Source organism: Eurosta solidaginis, chromosome 2 (assembly GCF_040869045.1).
Source record: "Eurosta solidaginis isolate ZX-2024a chromosome 2, ASM4086904v1, whole genome shotgun sequence".
Lineage (NCBI taxonomy): Eukaryota > Metazoa > Arthropoda > Insecta > Diptera > Tephritidae > Eurosta > Eurosta solidaginis.
Genome location: NC_090320.1, coordinates 79,309,658 through 79,332,346, shown reverse-complemented (window position 1 = coordinate 79,332,346; position 22,689 = coordinate 79,309,658). Strand labels below are relative to the sequence as shown.

Sequence of the window (22,689 nt, the reverse complement as noted above, 5' to 3'; positions counted from 1 at the left end):
CCTACACCCCAAAATCTTGGGTGTGACGTTTGATCAGGATCTACATTTTGGTGAGCACGCAGCCGCAATTGTTCCGAGAATTCAGAGCCGTAACAAAATCCTCAAATCCCTTGCTGGCAGTACCTGGGGAAAAGATAAAGAAACGCTCATGACTACATACAAAGCAATTAGCCAGCCGATTACGTGCTACGCGTCACCCATATGGTCGCCAAGCCTAAAAATTACCCACTGGAAGAAGCTACAGGCCTGCCAAAATACTGCTCTCAGAATTGCCACGGGCTGTCTTCTTATGTCCCCAGAACACCATCTACATAATGAGGCGAGAATACTCCCCATCAGGGAAAGAAACGAGATGCTGACCAAACAGTTCCTGTTGAATACCCAGAAACCTGGGCATCCCAACAGACATCTGATTGACGAGCCAGCACCGCCTAGGGGCTTAAGGAGTCATCTCCGTAAGCATTTTGAGGAAATACGGCATCTGAGAACACAGCCGTATGAAGCGAAAAAACACAAGCAGGTCCTTGGTGAACTCCACAAACTGGCGTCGGACCTTTATGCCGGGAATTGCCCGGTGAACCCAGTACTCAAAGTAAAGTATCCAAAACTTGCGGAAGAGGAACGCATACTCCCCAGGGAAACGCGTGTCACTCTGGCTCAACTTCGTTCTGGATACTGTAACAGGTTAAACTCTTACCTATCCAGAATCAACCCCGACATACAAAATGTATGCCCCGCTTGCAATGTGTCCCCACATGACACCAACCATCTCTTTAATTGTAATGTGGAACCAACGCCTCTAACACCCCTTTCCCTATGGTCCACCCCTGTTGAAACAGCAAGTTTCCTTGGACTCCCGTTAGAGGATATTGATGACAGTTTGTGATCGGTCGCGTCTGTTAGGTGGGGCGAAGCACTGCTACAACAACAACAACAACAACAGGGCCTCACCACTTTTGGCATAAACGATACCCTTTTCTATTGTTCCTTCCAAATATCTCAGAACACGTTTAATGGCTTGCCAATGAGCCTTTCTAGGATTTTGGGAAAATCGACTCAACAAATTAACTGCATAACTAATATCAGGTCGTGTATTTTGTGCCGCAAAGAGTAAACAGCCAATCGCCTCCATGTTTGGAACCTTCTCCATTTCTTGTTTAGCTTCATAAGTTTGTGGGCACATATCTGCGGTCAACTTTTGCGATAAGTTAAGCGGCGGAGATACGGGATTGCAGTCATCCATTCCAAAACGTTTAAGAACTCTAGAAATATACTCAGACTGATCTATTTTAAACGTTTTATTTACTTCATTACGCTGAATACGCATGCCCAAAACTGAGTGCGCCACACCCATATCTACCATTTTGAATTTCGAAGACAGTTCCATTTTGATACGTTTAGCAATTTGTTTATCGTTTGAAAATACCAAGACGTCATCAACGTAAATAGCTACATACACCATACGTTCATTGTTTACATGGTAATAAATGCATTGATCGCCGTCGCTGCGTACAAGACCAAGATCGACCAACGCTGCATTGAGTTTTTTGTTCCATATTCGACTCGCCTGCTTAAGGCCGTACAATGATTTCACCAACCGGCATACTCTGCCCGTGCCATCGTCAAAACCCTCAGGCTGCTTCATGTATACCTCCTCCTGCAAATCCCCATTCAGAAAGCAGTCACTGCATCGAGTTGGTATACATCCATATCATGCTTTGCAGCCAAAGAAAATAAGAATCGTATCGAATTATACCTGACAACAGGTGCGAACGTTTCAGTATAGCCGATTCCCTGCTTTTGCGAACATCCCTTGACTACCAGCCTAGCCTTATGACGTACGATTTTGCCATCAGCGTTTCGTTTTGTTTTAAATACCCACTTAGAAGCTATGGCTTTCTTATATGCGGGAAGATCAGCGAAAAACCATGTTTTGTTTAATTTATGTGAATCCATCTCAGCCGTCATTGCGTCTGACCAAGCATCAGCTTCTGCACTTTTAGCTGCATCCTCAAAGCTAACAGGATCATCAGTCTCAGATATATTGGTACAAAATACGGATTGCTTGTTTACTTTATCAGCAATATGCTTAGATCGACGAACATCAATCTTTCATTTCATTCTGCTCATCTGAAGAACTATCGTCAGCAGTATCGTACTCGTTTTCGGAGACACTACCAGATTCACTTACATTTGGCAATTCCAGCTCAACTTCTTCCTCTGAATTGCTAATGTCACCTTCCGCATTACCTTCACCAATGTCGACAACAAATTGATGTGAAACGCGATCATTTTTTGCATTTGACATTTCGAAGAAACTAACGTCACGGCTTATAAGAAATTTGTGATCAGATTTCCTGTAAAGACGACATGCCTTTGATTCATCGCTATATCCCACAAATATACATTCGTCCGATTTGGCACCCAGTTTCGTTCTCTTTCGCTTCGGCATGTGCACCATTGCAATGCACCCAAAAATACGTAATATTTTTAAATTTGGCTTGACGCCAGACCAAATTTCTTCAGGACTCATACTATTTCCTCTGCAACGAACGCGATTTATCAAGTATGCAGCTGTGTTTGCAGCTTCAGCCGAAAAAATATTATCAAGACCGGAATCGAATAACAATAACCGTACGCGCTCAATGATCGTCCTATTGATTCTCTCAGCTACCCCATTTTGCACGGGCGTATATGGAGCTGTTTTTTGGTGTATAATTCCACATTTTTGAACAAATTTTAAAAATTGGTCATTGCAGTATTCAGTGCCATTATACGTTCGCAGGATTTTAACGCTGCGACCGCACTGATTTTCAACTAAACATTTAAATTCTTTGAACTTATCAAAAACGTCTGATTTTCTAACCATTGGCAATGCAAATACTTTTCTAGAGAAGTCATCGACAAATACCAACAAATACCTAGCACCGCTGAATGAGCTTGTGCTAATTGGACCTAACACATCTGATTGGACTAAATCTAATAGATTATTTGCACGCATGCCACTCTCTCTGCTTATTGTTCCTGTTTGCTTGCCTTTCGCACACACAATGCACTTGCCATCATTTGGAGTACTGTAATAAACATCACCAGAATAATTTTTTACGCTGTTTAAACCTTTGTTGCAGATATGTCCAAATCTGCGATGCCAAAGTTGAAAATTATCAATCGCAGTCATTGCCTTACTAATAGGCTCTGGTTTACAATCCAAACGATATAAATTGTTTTCAACGTATGCTGTTGCAATTAATTTTCCAGCATCGTCATAAATTTTGCAATCGTCGCCCTGAAACACCACCTTTTTTCCTTTCATTGTCATTTGACGAACAGACAATAAATTTGCACAAAGGTTTGGCACATATTCAACATTTTGTATGGTTGTCATTTGTTCGTTGTTTGTTTTGTTCATGACAATCTTAACGTTACCTACGCTTTCTATTGGTATTCTTTCTTTGTTTGCCAAAATTACATCTTTGTTTTGTGAAGGTTTTTCATCGACTATTAATCGACGATCATTGGTCATATGCGAAGTGGCACCCGAATCAATGTACCATACATTTTGTGAATATGAATATAAACAAGAAGTTGCCATCAACGAATTTGAAGATGTTGTGGTCTTTTTCTGTTCAAAACCTTCTGCCGCTTTTTTAGAGTTTTTTGTACAATTTCTCCTCAAATGCCCCTCTTGACCACAGCCGTAGCAACGAAAATGTTTCTTATTAAAATTTTTGTTGTTCTGCTTCGGCTTGGTATTTTTTGTGTATAGGGCGTTACCAGCGTACTCGCTCTTGCTGTCGAACTTTGTATCTTGCAACAAAAAACCTTTTATATTGTCGACCGTTAATTTGCTTTTGGAATTTTCCACTGCCATAACTAGCGCTTGATACTCGTTTGGCAAACCGGCAAGCATTAATGACGCAATAACCTCATCATCAATGTTCAAACCGGCACCCTTCACCTTTATTGACGTCATTACCATTTCGTTGACATACTTCTACATTGAAAGTAAATGTTCCAACTTCAGCTGTACTAATTTTCGTAGCAAATCAACTTTGCGTGTAAGACCGCTGTCTTCATACGCCGACATGAGGGAGTCCCAGGCCTCTTTTGCGCTTGTGGCACTTGCGATATGAGCGAAATTACATGGCTCAACCATAAGCGTAATTTCCGCCAATGCTCGCTCATCGACACTTCGTTCTTTTTCCTCTTTTACCCCAGCTTGTGTTATGCTCCAGCAGCTCTTCAGCACCAGATACGATTTTGCGTGCCTTTTCCACACGTAAAAATTTTCACGTCCACGAAGCTTTTCGAAAGGAAAGTTTAGTGTATTAGCCGCCATTTTCAATTTATCTCTAGGCAACTAGGCCCATAACCTGTTGAACAGAGTAAATTACGAATGCGTGGTTACAAAGTAGAATAGCGACTGACTTTATTAATGTGTATACAAGAATAGATAATAAAGAAGAAATACAATGAATGATGCCAGATTGATATTATTTTACAATAATAAGTCATTTTCTTTATTTTTGTTTTTGTCAGTTCATTGCGGCTGCTGAGTAGCGTATCATGTCGGCTGCCTGTTCAAAATCGTGCTATCTCAAAATATTTTTCAAAAATTTTCCAATTCAGGATTTGTCAGAAAACCGCCCTATATTAGTTAGATTGAAGAGCGCGTCATCTCAGAATGCTTTTCATTAACTCCCACTTATGACAAAATGCATTGAACTTATGCTCATGTAGGGAGTTTTTGAAACAAATTTTGAGAGAGTGCATTTTTGAATAAAATTCTAACGTACGACATTCTTCAAACAATTTCTGAAAAAAATGACCAAACTAACATAACTTTATCAATTCACGAAATATTTAGTAGAAAATGAATTATTTCCCCAAAAACTTGGCATTTACAAATTTATTATCACTACTAATATACTACCAAAGATACTTTTCTACTACAATTTTCACTGAAGGGTATTGAATTATTGCCCGTTTTCCTTACTTCGTAAAAGCAACCCGTCCAGATTTTTCAACTTGGGAGTGTCAAAGATCTGTCATGATTGGAGAACAAACCTCTAGTAATTGAATCATGGGTACATTCGATTATTAAATACAAAAACAAAAACGTTTAAACAGCAATATATCGGCACTCTGATGTTTGGGAATATACCTAGCCTTTTGTAGCAATATAGGAGTATTTCATATATGTAAAAACCATGATGCAATTACAGGTGACAGCTTCTCTTTCTAGTCCGCCATCTTGAACTCCCACTCTGAAACTCGATTTGCCTCTTTGCGAAACTACTTTTTCATTCAGAGGAAAAATTGTAGTAAAAACCATACAAATTTATTTTCCTGGCAAAGTATGAAACGGCATCACTTTGTTTCTGCAAATCTATTTTGTGTTGACTTTTCTATCGTTCAAACTAGTGACAGTCGTTCAAACTAGTGAAATTTCTAAATAAATGTATTGTTTATTCAACAAGATTATTTAAATTTTACAAATTTTCGGCGTTAAATGATGGTAAGATGTTTTATAATTTATATAATACTGATAGATATTATTTTAAATAAGTTTTTATAATTTTATTTATAGGTTTTGTTTGCCGCGATGCAAGAAACCAGACGCAAAGCTGAATGCAGCTGATTTGATTGCCACCGATTCAAAATTGGCTTTTCAAAGAGGTAAAGAGCTGCGGTATTACCTAAGTAAGGATGAGCCAGAAAAGCAAGCACGCCCTGTGAGTTTGGAACAACTTATAGTAATATTGATGGTCGAATCGAAGCGAAAATAATTACAGCCTCTAGCACCCCATCCATTACTTCATCGTCAACGATTGATGATTTGAACTGGATACCAAAAATTTCGTTATAGTAAAAAGACACATTACCTATTTACCGCGGCACTTGCTTTGGCCTATATTCGCTTCTTTAATAAACAAATTACAAAATATTAGTTTCGTGCTTTGCTAAAAAATTACTATATTTAATACTATTTTACAAAAGGGCCCCTTCTTTTCTTCCCCTTTCTCTCATCCTTCGTTTAATATGGGAGTTTTCAAAATGAGCTGTCACTACATAAATATACCACCTTGTCGTTATTACATCATGTGTAAAAACTATTTAAATTTTTCTATTTATTTTATTTTAAATCTTTATTCAACAAAATATATTTATTTAATAATATTTTCTTTTTTTGATTAATTCAAAAATTTTCATTTAAAAAGGGTAGCTTAATTATTTAAAAAAAATTTAAATATTACAAGTAAGAAATAAGTTAAAGTATTAACATAAATAAAATAAAGTATTAACATAAATAAAATAAACAAATATAGACCCTATATAGACTTTATAAATACCTCTTAATATCTCGATCCATGTCCCATATAGAAAACTCTTATCCTAGATATTACAACCTAATAGAGCCTTATGCCAGTTTCACACAGAGGCTTAATGATATAATTAGTCAAGTTTTCTACATTGATGCGCTAATTGAACTCAATCTTCCATACAAAATACAAATTCTTAATTATCTCATTATTGCTTTATTGAATGCCTAAATTTGCTGCAAAAGATAATATGGCTTTTTCGAAAATAGGCAAATATTTGGTTAGGGTAGTCGCGCATGCATTTTATTTTGATTGTATTTATAGTTAAGAAGGAAACGGCTGCTTTCCATTTTAACTATTTTTTGTAAAAAAGAAATATTTTTTGAGGCTGCTGACAGATGTTGGCTTAATGAAGCAAAAGACCCTGTATGAAAAAGGGAAACTTAATTATTTCATTAAATAGAATTGTTATTCGATTAAGATTCTGTGTGAAAACGGTATTAAGCTATGTTTAAAGTTCCAGGTAACTTAGTAATTGAGAAGATCCTTGAAACTCAAATGAAAAAATTCCAAAATCGGGAGTTTGTTTGAACTTTGACGATCCCTGGACCACATAGCGAAATTTTTTCCCTCAAGTTTCATTGTCATGGGGTTCTGTAGCATGTTCATAGATTCAAGAACCTAGCTGTACGGAAAGTTAAATGGATTTTTTAAATATCTCTAAATATCCCGATCTCTGTCCAATGCAGAAATCTTTTTATGCTAAGTCTTTGATCCTAATATTACCCAATTTTTCACATTTTCAGGTGTCTGGGTTATCGGGAAGTACCTTAATTGATCGTCCCGATCAGACAAATCTCTCGATCGACCCACTCTAGCCTCTTCAAATGAACCACTCTTCTTCTGTTTCCTGGTTTCCCAATTTTTGTATGCGGTAGATGACATCGCTGATCCGCTTTAAAACTTTGTACGTGCCTTCCCAGCAACACTGAAATTTTTATAAAATTCCTTTCCGCCGGCGAGGGTTGTATAACAATAGCAAATCTCCCTCCAGGAACTCTTCCGATTTGTTGTCCTTGTCGTACCTATCTTTCATCTTACTACTCGTGATCCTGGCTCGTGGCTTCACACTCCTTTGTTTGGCCAATGGACTACTTCGAAGAGCTTGAAGGATTGGCTTTGCATCATTCGTTCCACCAATCTTTGCCGGTCTACTGCCACAAACTTTTGTGTTTTTTTTTTCGAATCTCTTCCACCAACACTCGCTTACTGCTGAACCCCTTCTCAAAACTGAAGTTAAGTGGTACATCCTTGTTCTTATAGCGCATAATCCTTCTTTGCATGTCGATCTTGATGCCATGGTCAACTAAGAAGTCCACTTCCAATATGACTTCATCAACAATCTCTGCCACAACGTATTTGTGTAGAACCGCGACCTTCCATATTACAACTTCACATGCTACTTCTCCTTGTACTTGGTTGTACTGGCCAGTGACCGAACGCAATCTGGCTTTACTCTCCTGTTGATCAAATCAGATCGGATTATGTAAAAAGATGCGCCCGTATCTACAGTCAGTAAACCCTCTTTCCAAACCACATATCCTCCTAAGACGGCTCGATTTTCTTCCGATTTGTGATACAGATATATTGGGACATTCAATAGATAGAGCAAGTTCCCGCTCCTTGCATCTGGTTTGCTCTAGCTTATTTCCCTCAACTTTTTGCTTAAGACAACCCATGTTGTTGGAACCACCAGCGTCGAGGCCGCAATGACTTGTAATGTGACCTGAATTCCTTGGTTAATCTGTCACTACTCTGATGCGATCCTTTTAATACTTTCAATATTGTGTATACTCTGACTGGCATTTCTACTTCCACACAGGCTTTTTCCTGAATCTGTGCATGTGATGCCGTTTCAGCGAATGTAAGTTTTGGGTTTGCGTATGTAGCTCGCTTTGTTTCGACACCCGAATTCCATTTGCGAAGGCTTGACATTTAACTGTCTTAACGTATTCCACGGGTGCGTGTTTTTGTTTTGAAATTCTTTTCGTAGTATCTGCTTCCTGTGTTCGCTTCCGTATCGCCGCTCTAGAGCGTCCATCAATGTTTCGTAGTTGTTCCACCCTCCTTTGGGAATTGTCTGTAACTGTATGAAAGGAATATAACCGGGGGAGTTTTTACCTTTTGGTTACTCGACGAAGCAGCTGGTTGATCCGGTATATGACCTTTTAAAGCATCCACCTTTGCCTCTATTTTGTTTTTCAGCTTCAATGAAGTACGGACTTCCTGCTTTTCTAGTTGTGTAAAGAGCTGCGAAGATACCTGTTCCGAAATTTGTGCTTATATTCCAGATATATGAGCCGCCTGCGCTTCCTGATGAGATACCACATATGTCATCTGCTTTTCCAATTGTGCTCCCATCTTGGACGAAATCTGTGTCGACATTTCCGAAGTACGCGATTTTTGTGCTTCAATCTTGGATGCTATGCTTGTCTCCTGCGATTCCAGTTGGGATGTTATACGTGTCTCCTGGGTTTTTTGTTCAGATCTGAGTCAACTAAGCCAATATTGCATTAGTCTCACGTTGATTCCTTCTGATTCTATTACCTGTCGTAGTTGCGTTTGTAGTTCGGATTTATTGCCGCTTGTATTTAACCCCCGGTTCTCTAACTCCTTTTTGAGCTGCTGGATCTTCAAGACACTTAACTTGGCCATGTCCTTCTTGTCCTCTGGAATTTATTCAACAATTCCTCTTCTGACACCAATTATTACAGATTTTAGGAACTCTTGATTATTATGCAAATTCTATTATAGTTCGAATCGCTGAACTGTCGAAAAAATAACTCAAATATTCAATTTAGCAAAATTTTCTGATTGATTATTCCTCAGCTTGCGCTGCTTTTATACTCTTAAGTTACTTCGTTCACATATTTCTCCTTAGGTCTAGACTTATCACGAACAGCCGTCTCATAGTTGGTTATTTAGTTTTATACACGCATAGGCTTGCTTCAAGTTTACATGTATGTATGGCTGCTTGCTTTGCTGTTGTTGTGCATTTATTTACATGCAACAGAGTGACGTATTGAGCTTCTAATAATCGCCATAGTATTATGTTTTCCACCATAAAAAAACCACGAAATGAATGTTTCAGTATGGCAGGCTGCTTGACACATTGCTATGCAAAACGTGCTAAAAATAAAAAGCTTTTTGCGTGCAAATATGTACATATATTCAACGGTTCATGTTAGGAGTAAATTGTGATAATGATCGTTTGGGTTACTGATGTCCTGGAGCTGCAGGAGGGGACATACATACATAGTTTCTGACTATATACAAAATTTTTCCATGCGATAGATTATTTTCGTATGAAAATGACATTTCGTTTCGTGGTTTTGCCCATGATACAAAAAAGAAGGTAGTTCCACTCAACATTTTTTGACGTATTTGGGATTTTTGAAGTTTCATAATTTTTGTTGTTTTGCCAGAAGCGTTGCCATGCCGTTACTGTTTAAGGCGAAATTGTGGTTTTTCGGGATGGAAATTTCCTTTAGGATGAAAAGGCAATGATAATCTGAGACAATAATAATATGCCTTAGCACGATTTATGTGATATATATCGATTGAGAATACAGTAAAACATGCAATTTTATTGAAAAATAGTGGATAATGACTCATACATTGGTTAATGACTCATATCTTTATGGCAGCCTTGACCCCTAGACAGAAAAAAATACAAGAAAAATCTTGTCGTTCTGGCATGGCCCTATTATCATGCCCCTACAGTGGATATTTCTCAAGGCATGGTGAGCAAAATTGAACATCCAAAGTCTGCACAACTATGTCAATGCTGCAAGGGCACATAATGTGTATAGGCGGGGCTGCCCCAAGGTGACCCCTGGTACAACTGGCAAAAACACTCATAACTAGTGGCTAACCTGCAGAGCTACAGGGTAATGTTCTCCCTAAAAAATGGTTTGAAAATTCCCTCCTAAAGCACAACGCTTGAATTATACAATAAATAAAAAATGTGGACTTGTAGCCAATTTATCAAGAAATTGCGGTGTCGGTTTATAAGGACCAATTGACAAACATGTATGTTTTGTCAAAATGTTCTGAGCAAACGTACGGGCATTTAATAATGCTATATTCCCTTGCTGTGCATACTTCGATCCATGTTTCTTCTACCCAAACAATTACGGGAGAAACCTTTTCTAGGCTGATATTTCGTATTAAAATATTTCGAAGGCGAGGGACTCATTTTTTTCTTTTTTAATTAAAATAACTATGAAAGTAATTTAGTCATATTCGTTAATATGAAATCCATCAAAATTAGAAAAATTCGTAACATTTTTCAATCTGGTAGCTTGCTTTTGGAGAAAATGTCATTGTCCCCGCAAAAGTCAAGTGGCTAACGTCACACTAAATGGAACTATCTGCAGTTTTTGTATCATGGTTTTGCCTACATATCGCTGTAAAGAATAGCAATTACTAACGTTTTCGTCACGTAAGATCAGCTGTTTTCGTCTGGTGCTGCGAGAGTTTACCATAATGCAAAGACACGAACGATTCGTCTCTAAGGCGAAACGAACGGCTGCCTCGCAATAAAGAATGAGGCCCTTAATTTAATTGCTTTGGTAAACGTTAGTTTTCAAAAACGCTACTCCTGCTGAATAATACCGTCAACACTAAAAACACAAAAAAAGAATCAAATAAATTTTTTCATAAAATTTTCACAATTTAAACATGCGCGTCCGTTATACAAATATTTAATTTATACATAAAATAAAAAATGTATACACAAAGCGGTGCGGCCGTGATACAACAACTCGAAACTCAATTTTTACATTACGAATTATGTACAACTAGTTTCAGCTGAAATCCCATTGATGTTGCCAGCTGATCATCTGGTGTGGGAAATTTAATGCTCTAGGAGTGTTCTTAGACATTGCCGGGGCTTTCAACAATGTTTCTAAATAGGCGATTATGGATGGTCTTAATTACATTAAAGTATGTACATCCAGCCTTAACCAGATGGAAAGACTGCATGTTAAATTGCAGGAAGTTTACATCACAATGGGGATTGTACGAGGCCACGAAATCAGTGGACAGGGGCATGCCGCAGGGAGAGGTGCTCTCACCTATACTGTGGACGCTGGTCATCAACCAACTGCTCAGGTGATTCGATGAAGGACCCGTAAAACTTACGGCTTACGAAGATGACGTTGCAATCGTCATAAGGGGAAAGTGCCTTCCAACGATTAGCTCTTTGATGGATCGGACAGTTCGGGATATTCATACCTGGGCATCTAATGTCGGGTTGGTAATGTTGTTGAGTTTTGCAGCGACCGGACGTCTGCTTTTTTGCTCTCCATTTAGAAGCAAATTTTTAATGAACTTTGATATCTACAAATTTCAAAATAATCTCAATTTGCTCTAATTGTACTGCCCAGTGTTTGGGTTTTTCATTAATTAAAGAGCCATTGCAGAAACTTTAACAATCTTAAATAATTTATGTGATTTTTCTAAATCATTGTCTGTGAGTGTGGGCGAGAGATGTTTGTCTGATGTAAGTGCAAATAACAACAAAAAAACTATTGTTTGTCGCTCGATGGTTAAAGGCAGTGAAAATTCTGCTAGTGTCTCAACGAGAAATGCTAGTTTCTCACTGCTGTTGTTGGTGCTAATTTGAAAACAACGAAATCCAGTGTTGGTTCAAAAAAACCCAACAATATCGATCGACCAAAGCAGAGTTTGCTTTCACCGTCTACAGCTAACACTACAATTGCTTCTGCCAAAAATTTTTGAATATAAAGATATTGCATGCGCGAACTTCGGTGGAAAGCAGCGGAGCGTAACAAAATTCTAGTAGGTCACTTTCACCACACCAAAAACTTTAACACAATTTTTAACATAATTTAAGCACAGAAATACACTGATTGGAGTTTTAGTGAGTAAAAGTTAAAATTCTGAACACATTAGCTGAATAAAAAGTGTACAAATAATTATTAAATAACAAATACAGACAGTGGTAGTTTAACAAATTCTGCTGTGGTAAGTGGTGAATGTGACCTACTAGAATTTTGTGAAGCTTGCCTCACACGATTTTTCGTCTATGCAATGTCTCTATATTATATCGTTTCTGCTTCTGCTGCTAACACGGCTGTCGGCGTCGCTGTTCTAAATAATAATATGCAAACATATGCTACTGTGGCCGGCTCTCTTGTTAATGAGCATTCGCTTTTGGCCCCTGCTGCGTCTCAAGCGAAGCTGACGTCGAAGCCGACTACCTCTGCTGCTGCCTCAGTTATGCCTGTCTCTCCTGATCCATCCGCTCAACTGAATACGGTAGAGAATGCTAACGTAGTGAATTCGGCTACATCTTCTATTTTTAAAGTGCCCAATAGGAAATCTGTGCATAATTCACAAATAACCTTAAGCAAGCCACTTGTGATTGGATCTAGTGAAAATCAAGAATAACTTGTTGCCCCCAGATTGGCATGGCTGCATCTATCATCATTCTCTCCAGTGCAGAAATTGTAGCGTATATTTCAAAGCACGCTGAAATTGACAAAAAATGTGTCGTGCGTTACTCACTTGTCAAAAAAGGTACCAGCTTAAAAGAACTAATTAAAGTTATCTTTAAACTTGACGTACCGCACTGATACTATAATAAAGTAGTTAATGCCAGTATCTGGCCTACAAATGTCCAAATTCGGTCGTTCCGGTCTGTTCGCAAGGACGGGACACCTCGTCAAGAGCCGTAGTTAGGGCTGAGACGCATATTATTCCTCCTAAGGATCTTAAAATTTATTATCAAAATGTATCAGGCCTCAGTACGAAGTTTTACGATCTTCATACTATGAGTTCCCACATGGATTACGACATCTTTGTTCTCGTTGAGTCGTGGTTAAATGACAATTTCCTGGATAGTGAGTTTTTTGATGAGAAATTATACTGTGTTTTTCGAAAAGATCGTGACTTTTCCAAAACTGGTCTCTCAAGAGGAGGGGGCGTCTTAATTGCTGTTCAGCGAAAATATTGTTCAACATTGATGAAGATACTCTCTTGGATCTGCTGTGCATTACAGTACATGGATCTTCCAAACTATTAATTTGTGCTTCCTACATACCGCCAACTAGTGGGGATTTACTTTACAAATATCATGTTGATAATATTGTAGCCTTAGCATCTGATCACGAAAACGGTTGCGTAATCGGAGATTTCAACCTTAGCAAATTAGAATGGTCTAATATAAACGGTGGCCTTGGGCTCTACCCAAAATCTACTAATACTTTTGGTGAACATACTTGATTGACGGTTTTTCAAGATGTGACCTTAGTCAACAGTTTTTCCAATACGTTTCATAACATTTTGGACGCTCTCTTTTTAAGCGATATACATTTTTCTATCCAGGAGTGCCTCGACCCTTTCTCTACTCCTGGTCTGCATCATGTACCGCTTGTTCTTCATTTGGAGTTTTATGAGTTTAATACTGGGACTCTTTTTCAAACTTTTGCTTTAAAAATTATGATGTCGATGTTGTCAATAAGGCAACTGATTCTATTGACTGGGAGTTGCTATTTACTGGGGTTGAAGTCTCAGGTTGTTGCATGCAGACTATCAATGCTTAGCATTACGGGAGCCCTGAAAACAACCCCGACGACTGCACTGTATGCCTTTCTGCACATTCCACTTGTATACCTGGTAGCAAAGAACATAGCTTTAACAACTGCAACCAGGATCGGTGCCTCGGAGCAGCTTGAGCGCCGACCCTGGAGAGAATGGGGAGAGGGAGAAGCATGCATCTATATTTGGTCCCAGGGCATATGGGAATAGATGGGAATGAAAAAGTATATGAACTAGCTAAAAAGGGCGCATCCCTTGAAGCTTGCTCCGTAGACGTCCCAATTAGACTGGGCGAGATTAAGAGAAGGCGAGAGGTGCACATGATCGACCAAGCGGGAAAGGCATGGGTTCAAGCGCGGGGCTGTAAAGTGTCGAAGATTATAAAATATAAAGGAAAATACAAAGGAAAGTAACATAAAAAAAAATAGCGTAAAAATATATACAAGTATAGAATTAAAAACGGAATTAATTAAAAATTTACAATTTTGTTTAACGTTGAACAAGAACTAAAATTAAACTATCGTTACAAATTAAACAAGTAAATTTTAAGATATCAGTTGAGACTGAAAAGTATAGCATTGCGTAAGGGAACAAACGAACATTCGATACTAATGCAATTATACAAGTCGTTATAGTACGAGCACCAAACACGTATAGGATCATTTTTGCCAAAATTTATTCGACACAGGGGTAAATGGAAGGGCGCGTAGTGTCTGGACGCCCTAGCAGGAAATGCAAAGTTCAAACGGCTTAGCAGCTAAGAGGAGTCAACCTCACCTAGAATTAGCTTATGCAGGAACATTGCCCCGAGTAATATTCTACGATTTTCCAGAGTTGGCAAATCAATGAGAAGAAGTCTACTTCTATAAAACGGAAGATGAAGATTTGAGTCCCAGTTAAAGGCCCGTAGAGCAAAAATTAAAAATTGTTTCTGCACAGACTCAATACGATTTATATGAGTAATATATAATGGACACCAAACACACGAGCAGTACTCAAGTATTGGGCGGACCAGCGAAGTGTAGAGGACTTTAGTCAGATACGGGTCCTTGAACTCCTTAGCCCAGCGTTTAACAAAACCAAGAGAAACCCATTGCTTTATTAGTAATAGCTGAAATATGTGATTTGAAGCTCAGTTTCGAGTCAACAGATCCCCTAAATCGTTAATCGAAAATATACGCTCCATAAGAGTGCCATAAAGTGCATAAGACGACAGGACAGGCTTCACGCGATGAAATGTCATGAACTTACATTTGGAGCAGTTTAGAACTAATGCATTTATTGTACGCCAACGTTGAAATGAGTCCAAATCAACCTGAAGTAGATTTGAGCGAGTTAAATCCGAAGGCAATCATGTATAGTAAATTTTTACATCATCAGCATACATTAGAGCATGTGAATGATTCGAAATCTGTGGCAGATCATTAATAAAAAGATTAAAAAGCAATGTGCCTAAATGACGGCCCTGAGGTGCACCAGAGGTAACATTAATTGATTTTGAAATAATATTTTTATAAAGCACCTTTTGGGTTCAATTAGAAAGATAGCTTGAGGGCCATAAAGTCAGATTCTTCGGAAATCCCAGTAAATCAAGCTTTGGAATCAGAAGTTCGTGATTCACTGAATCAAAAGCTTTACTAAAATCCGTATAAATCACATCTGTTTGCTTGCTAGCCAAAAAACCATCCCGAATTAAAGAGGTAAACTCAAGTAGATTTGTGGTGGTTGATCTACATCTCACAAGCTCATGCTGAAAGGGTGATAATATGGAAGTACACGAACGTTGAAGCTGACAGGTAATTATTTGTTCAAAGGTTTTAGGAATAGCTGAAAGCTTAGCAATTCTCCTATAATTCTCAATATTAGATCTACTACCTTTTTTGTGCAGAGGTATGATAAATGACTGTTTCCAAATTGATGGAAATGACGCCGATTGCAATAATTTTTTGCCGATAAATTGAACAATTTTACGATCGGTTCTGTTAAGTTCACAGTACAGCACTTAAGCCAACAGCCAGGAATACTATCGGGCCCTGGAGAAAAAATCGGTTTCAGAGCTAAAAAACTCTGAAGTACAGTGGCACTATCAATGACTGGATGAGAATACAGTTAGAACTAACTATTTCGAACGGATAACTACCGGTTTGGGTACAGGTTGACGAATAGGTCGATTTGAAAAAGTCTGCGAATAAGTCGGCAATATCATGGTCAAGGTTAGCATTCTTGCCACCCAAAGACAAAGATGATGGAAATCCCGAAGATTTGCGTTTTGAATTAACAAACCCGTAAAATTTTTTAGGATTGTTAAAAAACTCAATTTTGCATCTTGTTAAATACGACTTGTAGCAATTTTGATTCAGGCGTTGGAAATTAGAACGGGCAACTAAATATTTAGAAAAATCTTCTGAAGAACCAGATCTTTTAAAACGCTTATAGAGCCTCGATTTAATATTGTTCAGGTTAGCAAGTTGCCTCGAGAACCAAGGTGGTTTACTACTTTTAGCCTTAACAAAATGAACCGGAACACAACGATTAATAAAGTCACTTAGGTAACTATAAAAAATAGACGTGGTAGCCTCCGCATCGGTACAAGCATAAAGGTCAGACCAATCGTGGGAAGCTAACAGTTGATTAAGCAAATCAAAGTTAGCCTTATTAAACCATCTCGAACGAGAACGACATGACACTTCCATGAAATTAATCGTAGCTAAACTAAATCTAACAACTTATTTTTAGAGTTTACCACATTATTGATCTGAACTAGCGGCAATTCAATAAGCGAGCCAATAAAATCATGCTGAGTGACAGGAGTCAAAAAGTTTGAATCATCGTTGTCAATCCAACTAACGTATGGTAAGTTAAAGTCCCCAAGAACCACTAGGCGATCGTTATCACGCAAACGAGAATGTAGGCTGTGGATAACTGCTTTATGACAATCATAAACGTACATATCTGACCGAGGCGGTATGTAGGAACAAGAAATATAGAAGAACAAATTCGGGAACAAGAGCTTTACAGCTATGAATTCAAAGTCAAGCACGTCATCAAAGTTCAACAATTCAGTAGAAATACTGGACAATACAACGATCAGGACACCGCCTGCTCTCGACTGACGATCACACCGAAAAACAACGAAGTCATTTGAAAATAACTCTGAATATAAATTATCAGGTTTTAGCCAAGTCTCTGTGAAAGCGATCACTTCCGCTGTAAAAGTAAAACTGTTCAGGTAAAAAGCATTTAGTTTAGAATGTAAACCACGAACATTCTGATAATGAATAGTTACTTTTGAATCGTATTGCCAGGGGTGGTAATCAAGTTTTTTGAAACTATACGTGCGCTAGGCTCAACCTTCGACTTTGTGGTGTACAAATGTACCACCGAATGTATAGGCCAAAAAGATTTGTCAAGAACCATATCAAAATATTCATCTGGAACTGATATTTTAAATGAAGAAAAATCCCTCACATACTTAAAAGCAATTTATATGCACTAATGTTAATAGAACCTGTACTATTAACCTTAGCTAAGATATAATTAACCACATCAGACTCCGTCAGATGTGGATGCAATCTTGATACGAAAATTGCCCGTTGGGGCGGCACGGCAGTAACCAACCTAGGACCAGCCAGATCTAAATTAGTATCACCCAAATTTCCAGCAACATCAACAATGTTATTGTCATTCGTCGTTTCGGATTGGTCTATTATATGGACCATGGATAAGATAGATAAATTGGTATTAGGAAACATAAATTTTGAATTAAATTTTTTTCAATGTCTCCATAGGGAAATGTTTGAACCTGACCCCTGTGCGACATATGCAATATTGTCCATATATTACCGTTTAAAGCATGAGACTGGAAAAAATCGTTTGTTTGATTTATAAGAATCACCCTTATATACATAGATGTGCATATATGTATTTGTGTAATTAATTTGCATATTAATTCCAATTTGGCAGCCAAGGCGTATTATTGTTTTTATTGGACTACTATGGTTATTTGCAACACATATTCTCGCTCGGAGACGACTCAAATTTGGCTTCTATGCTGCAGGTAATTTAAAATAATAATACATAATAGCCGTGTTTTTTTTACGCGTAAACGTCGACGTATATCCTCGCTTAGATAATGCTTAGGAGACTTGTTGTACCGAAAAGCACAGACACAAACCTCTGGTAGCCATAGTGTATAGCCTATAGCTGAATCGGTTGCGATGAATAGTGCACACACCATTTGTAGAGGTGATACATAGAATTAGTGTTGAGGTGAAACATTGACACATATTTGGGTTGCATCTGAGTATAATGCGTATTGAAATTTAGTAGTACTAATTTTATGCGCGGCAATTTCAGAAGAGTAGATAAAGTTTAACGCTTAGGAGTCCATATAAAGTTTAAGCGTAAACGTATATAGATGTAAAAAAACACAGCTAATATTGCCCTCGCAAATCTAGCGTTAATGTCTTAATAGCCATCATCCAGTGAGTTTTCTAGCTTTGAGAGACTTGAGAAGCAGAGGTCGTGATATTTTTATAACATAAGTAGTAGTAGTAGATTTATTAAAGGCAGCTTTGCCAAACTAAAGACAAGAAATTAACAAATTTCACAAGACCAGCCAGTCAACTTCTTTATGCATCGCCAACAGTGTTGCTTAGTATTGCTTTTCACTGAAGACTGTTTGCGCTACACCTCTTGAGACAAGAGGGAGAGGCTTGTCTTCTATGCAGAGGTTTGTGGTATAGTAAGGAATGAGAATTGTCTCATGTGTCTTGCCTACTGGCGACAATAGTGTTTCTTAGTATTATTGGTCCCTGGTGAACCAGATGTTTAATTCTCCCCGTTTTGAATTTTTCGTTTCCGAATTGAACATGAAGCATAACTACCCTATTACAGGTGCTGCAAATCAACCTGTACCACTCCAAGCCAGCTTCGGCTGCACTATTATGCCTCTATAAAACATAAAATGCGGTCGTTCTAGTCCAGTAGCCGTGAGTCGTTGGTACCAGGGTCTGTTGGCTCAAATCTGAGCACATCCAGCTGGTGTCACAACCCGTTACAGGTAGAATCAGATCATGCATTCTGATCAAGGAAAGTATCTTATATTCTACTATCCCCTTTTAGTAATGAAGGCTTAACCTGAATTAGCCTAGAGCTGCAAATAACACTCTCTGGCTGATGTCCGCGTACCCTGCGCACGACCGCCCTATTTCTGCGCAGGATCGGCAGCAAAGCACTAAGGGAAGCTGAGCTCAAAAAGCTCCCAATAATTAATGGGGCTGTTTTCGAACCCCAGCACAAGGCGGCCTACAGGAATAAGAGACGTACGGACTGGAAGCTTTAAACAACAGTTCTATCCTCTACTCTCCTAAAAACCGCTTCTCAGGGTAGGTCGGCTCTACCGCTAAGAACTGATGAGGCGCCTCTCTCAGACATAACGTTTGCTTCTCTCGGTGAGCTGGACTCATCGTCAAAGATAGACGAAGCAGGAGATTTTGTCCCCAAATTTTGAAACGCTGCCTTCACAGAAGCATGTCCGGATATTAAGACAAGGGGTAAAAATAAACCTTATTGGTGGGCCCCCGAAATCTCCGAGCAGCAGAAAACTCTTCCCAGTTGTATTCGTACAGCCAACGGAGACTGGGCTACATGCCGGAACTCCAGAGAACTTAGTCAGTGCTCACTTTCCAGGCTGCACCTCTTCACTATACCTCTTGCACCCGCACTCTAACCCAAAACCGTCTCGTAATAATTTTTTGTCAATGCTTATATGTACCTATATGACACTACTTTATTTTGTCTTGGATTCCTAACTGAAACACTCAGACGAAACTTTGGCGGAGCGTCAAATTACAAGAACAATATTGCACAAGAGAAAGCGAAACCAATATTCCCCAAAAATGAATGATCTTGGCATGTAATTGTTTACATTTAGAATTTTATTTTTCATAATTTTATTTTTTTTTCATAATAGAAACAATGCAAATAACACAGGAGCATTATATTGTGCTCTCCTAGTTCACATATTTCACAAAAATGTTGATATTATTTGTATATTTGTGCACAAAATTTTCAAACTAAAAACAAAATTTTCATTGGTCTGAAAAAATTAAAAAAAACAGCCGAATGTCAAAAAAACTACCGAAATACAAACGGGCGACAAAAAATTGAAGAAAAAATACATGACAATAAAGTAGTGTCATATAGGTATTAGATTTGAAAATTTTAACAATATTGGAATTTTCTAATATTGGCAAGCAATTGACCTTTCGTATTTGATTTTGAGACAACTTTTTCTAATTTATTCAATAGTGCGAAGCTGACCCTTATTTGCGGGCTTAGCCGTCACACACGATCACGGTCTCTTGCTAGTGCTTCAGCGGAATGGCCTAGAAGGTTCAAAGTGGTCATATTCAATCTCTCCGAGATGATCGGGCTAGTACCGTAAAGGTGCTTATTACCGAAACGTACCGGATTTTTATCAGGCAAAGGACCATAAAAATCTTCAACAACCGTATTCTTTGAAGTCGTCCATTAAACTGTTTTCAATATTTATGGTACTTAACCACAAGTTTTATACGCGACGAGATATAGACGATGACTGCCTTCACTAGGGTAGGCACCTTGTCGATAGTGTGAGGGTTTAGCCGAAGTCCATAGGGCCCGACAATGTGACTGAGCGGTTTAGAAGCTTGTATCTACGTTGTTCCACTGCGGGATGTCGGTGACCTAAAACTGACAACTTCCTAATCAAGGGTATTATGCGGACCGCGCCTTTTGTATGATTTGCAGCCAGGGGATATATTCGGGCCTTCCGGGCAGCCTATGGAAGTAACGAATCCCCATTAACACTTAAGATGTTATGATAATAAGGATGAGAGTCAGCAAGTTTTGTGATGGAACGGCAAGTGAGTCCAAACGGAGAAGTGGATTATAGAAGGGTACAGTACTGGGAATAGTCCAACGCTTGGGAGCAGTGGTCGACATAACAGACCTGGAGAGTGAAGTTCAAAAGTTTTGCAGCGAGAAACCCTTGGTACTGCAACTGGTACGATGGGGAGGAAGCTTCGAGCGGCAGATGGAAGAGGCAACGTCCGGCTGAATGCGACAAGCCTGCATGCAGAAAGGACCCAGTCCCAGGGCCGCGAGGCTGACCAGCCTCATAGACAAGGAAAGTGGGCCTAAAGCTGTAAGCCAGATGGACCCCAATAGCGGTAGCAACAACCTCGCAAGCTGCAGAGAGAGGACGGGAAAAGTGGCGATTTGTAAAAAGCAATGTTCTTGATATATTATTGAGCTCTGAACGTGATATATCAAAGCATGATTGCAATGTCCTTGATAAGCCATCCTTCTCCGAACATGCGTATATCAGCTTCAGCATCACCCTAAAGAGAGTAGGGGAAATAAACCTTTAAAAACCCCAGGTCAACGAACTGGACCAAATTCCAGAAACAGAAAGAAAACTGGGAAAACCTAATGAGGTTGCCAATATAGAGGAACTGGAGGAATGCAATGACTTGAAGGTTCACTGAGAAGATTCAGAGGAAAAGCAAAGTGCAAAGCATCCCAGCAAACACAGTTTCTAACGTTAGAGAAATATTGTAATTTTACATTAGAATTCTAATGTAGTTCTCTAATGCATTTCGAATCGAAAACTAGGTTAGAATTCGACTGTAAAACGATTCGAATAACACTAGAAATGCTGAGTTCAATATTTAAGTACGGTTTTAATTTATTATAATAGAAAAAGCCTTTGAAATATGTTCCTTCTTATTACATAAGTTTATAACCAAATAAAAGTATTTGATATAATGAAACAATGAAAATTTCGCTGATTTTAAATAATTGAACTTAATTGCGCATCACTTCAAAATTCTCATTAGAAACCCATTAGAAATTGACGTTAGAATTCGATTAGAATTCTAACCATTTCCTCGATATCGAGAACGAAGTCCCCTTTTTGTCGAGAATGCTATAATTCGCGACAGTTTCGCAAATCGTCCTCTAACCTTCTACCTTAGAGAAATACATTAGAATTCGATTCGTCTTCTAATCGTTTTATAACCCAAATGTTTGTTGGGATAGTGTTAATGGAACTAACGTCAATTGACTTTAATGCGCTTTTGAAATAGAATTAATATCAATGACACAAATTCCATATCCGAAAGAGAACTAATGTCAATTGGTTTAAGTGCGCTTTGGGACTATTTAACGCCGCCCTCGCAAAAAGAAGCTGGGAGTAATAAGACAATGACTTGCGTTGTGGTTGTTAGTCCAAATCTGGCGTTGAGCTGGCCGAATTAAAATTTTTTTCATTGCTTTAATATCCATAATTTCTGAAAAGATCCGCATGCGAAAATTGGGAATAATGCAAATCGGGCAATTTTTAATTCTAAAATTTCGCCTGCGGCAATTTTTTTATTTTAATTTTTGGAATTTATTCCAAAAATATCTTGATGTCGTACCGTAATATGAATAGGAAATTTGGTGGTGGTGTCCATAAAAAGTTTTGACATTAATTCGCTTTTGCAAAAAGAATTAATGTCAAATCGGAGAAAAAGTTTGTCTGACATTGACTAGCTTTTGAAAAGAGAACTAATATCAATGATGTCGATTCCAGAGCGTCTTTCAAAAGCGTATTAATGACAATTAACGCTAGTTCCATTGACACTATTGCACGTCACCAAAATAAATGTTTAAGCTGGCAACGGTTGCGGAAAGCGGAGCGTGCAAGTGCGAG

The 22,689-nt window shown here is 38.5% G+C and overlaps 1 protein-coding gene across 3 annotated transcripts in view; it reads left to right on the top strand.

The window, feature by feature from the left end:
- The window catches only part of LOC137240009 (transmembrane protein 184C), a 123,897-nt gene that overhangs the window by 88,213 nt on the left and 12,995 nt on the right, over positions 1–22,689 (top strand). For all 3 annotated transcript variants that reach the window (XM_067765878.1, XM_067765879.1, XM_067765877.1), the window contains exon 5: positions 17,913–18,006. In XM_067765878.1, the coding sequence (XP_067621979.1) occupies positions 17,913–18,006 (94 nt within the window). The remainder of the gene's footprint in view (positions 1–17,912; positions 18,007–22,689) is intronic.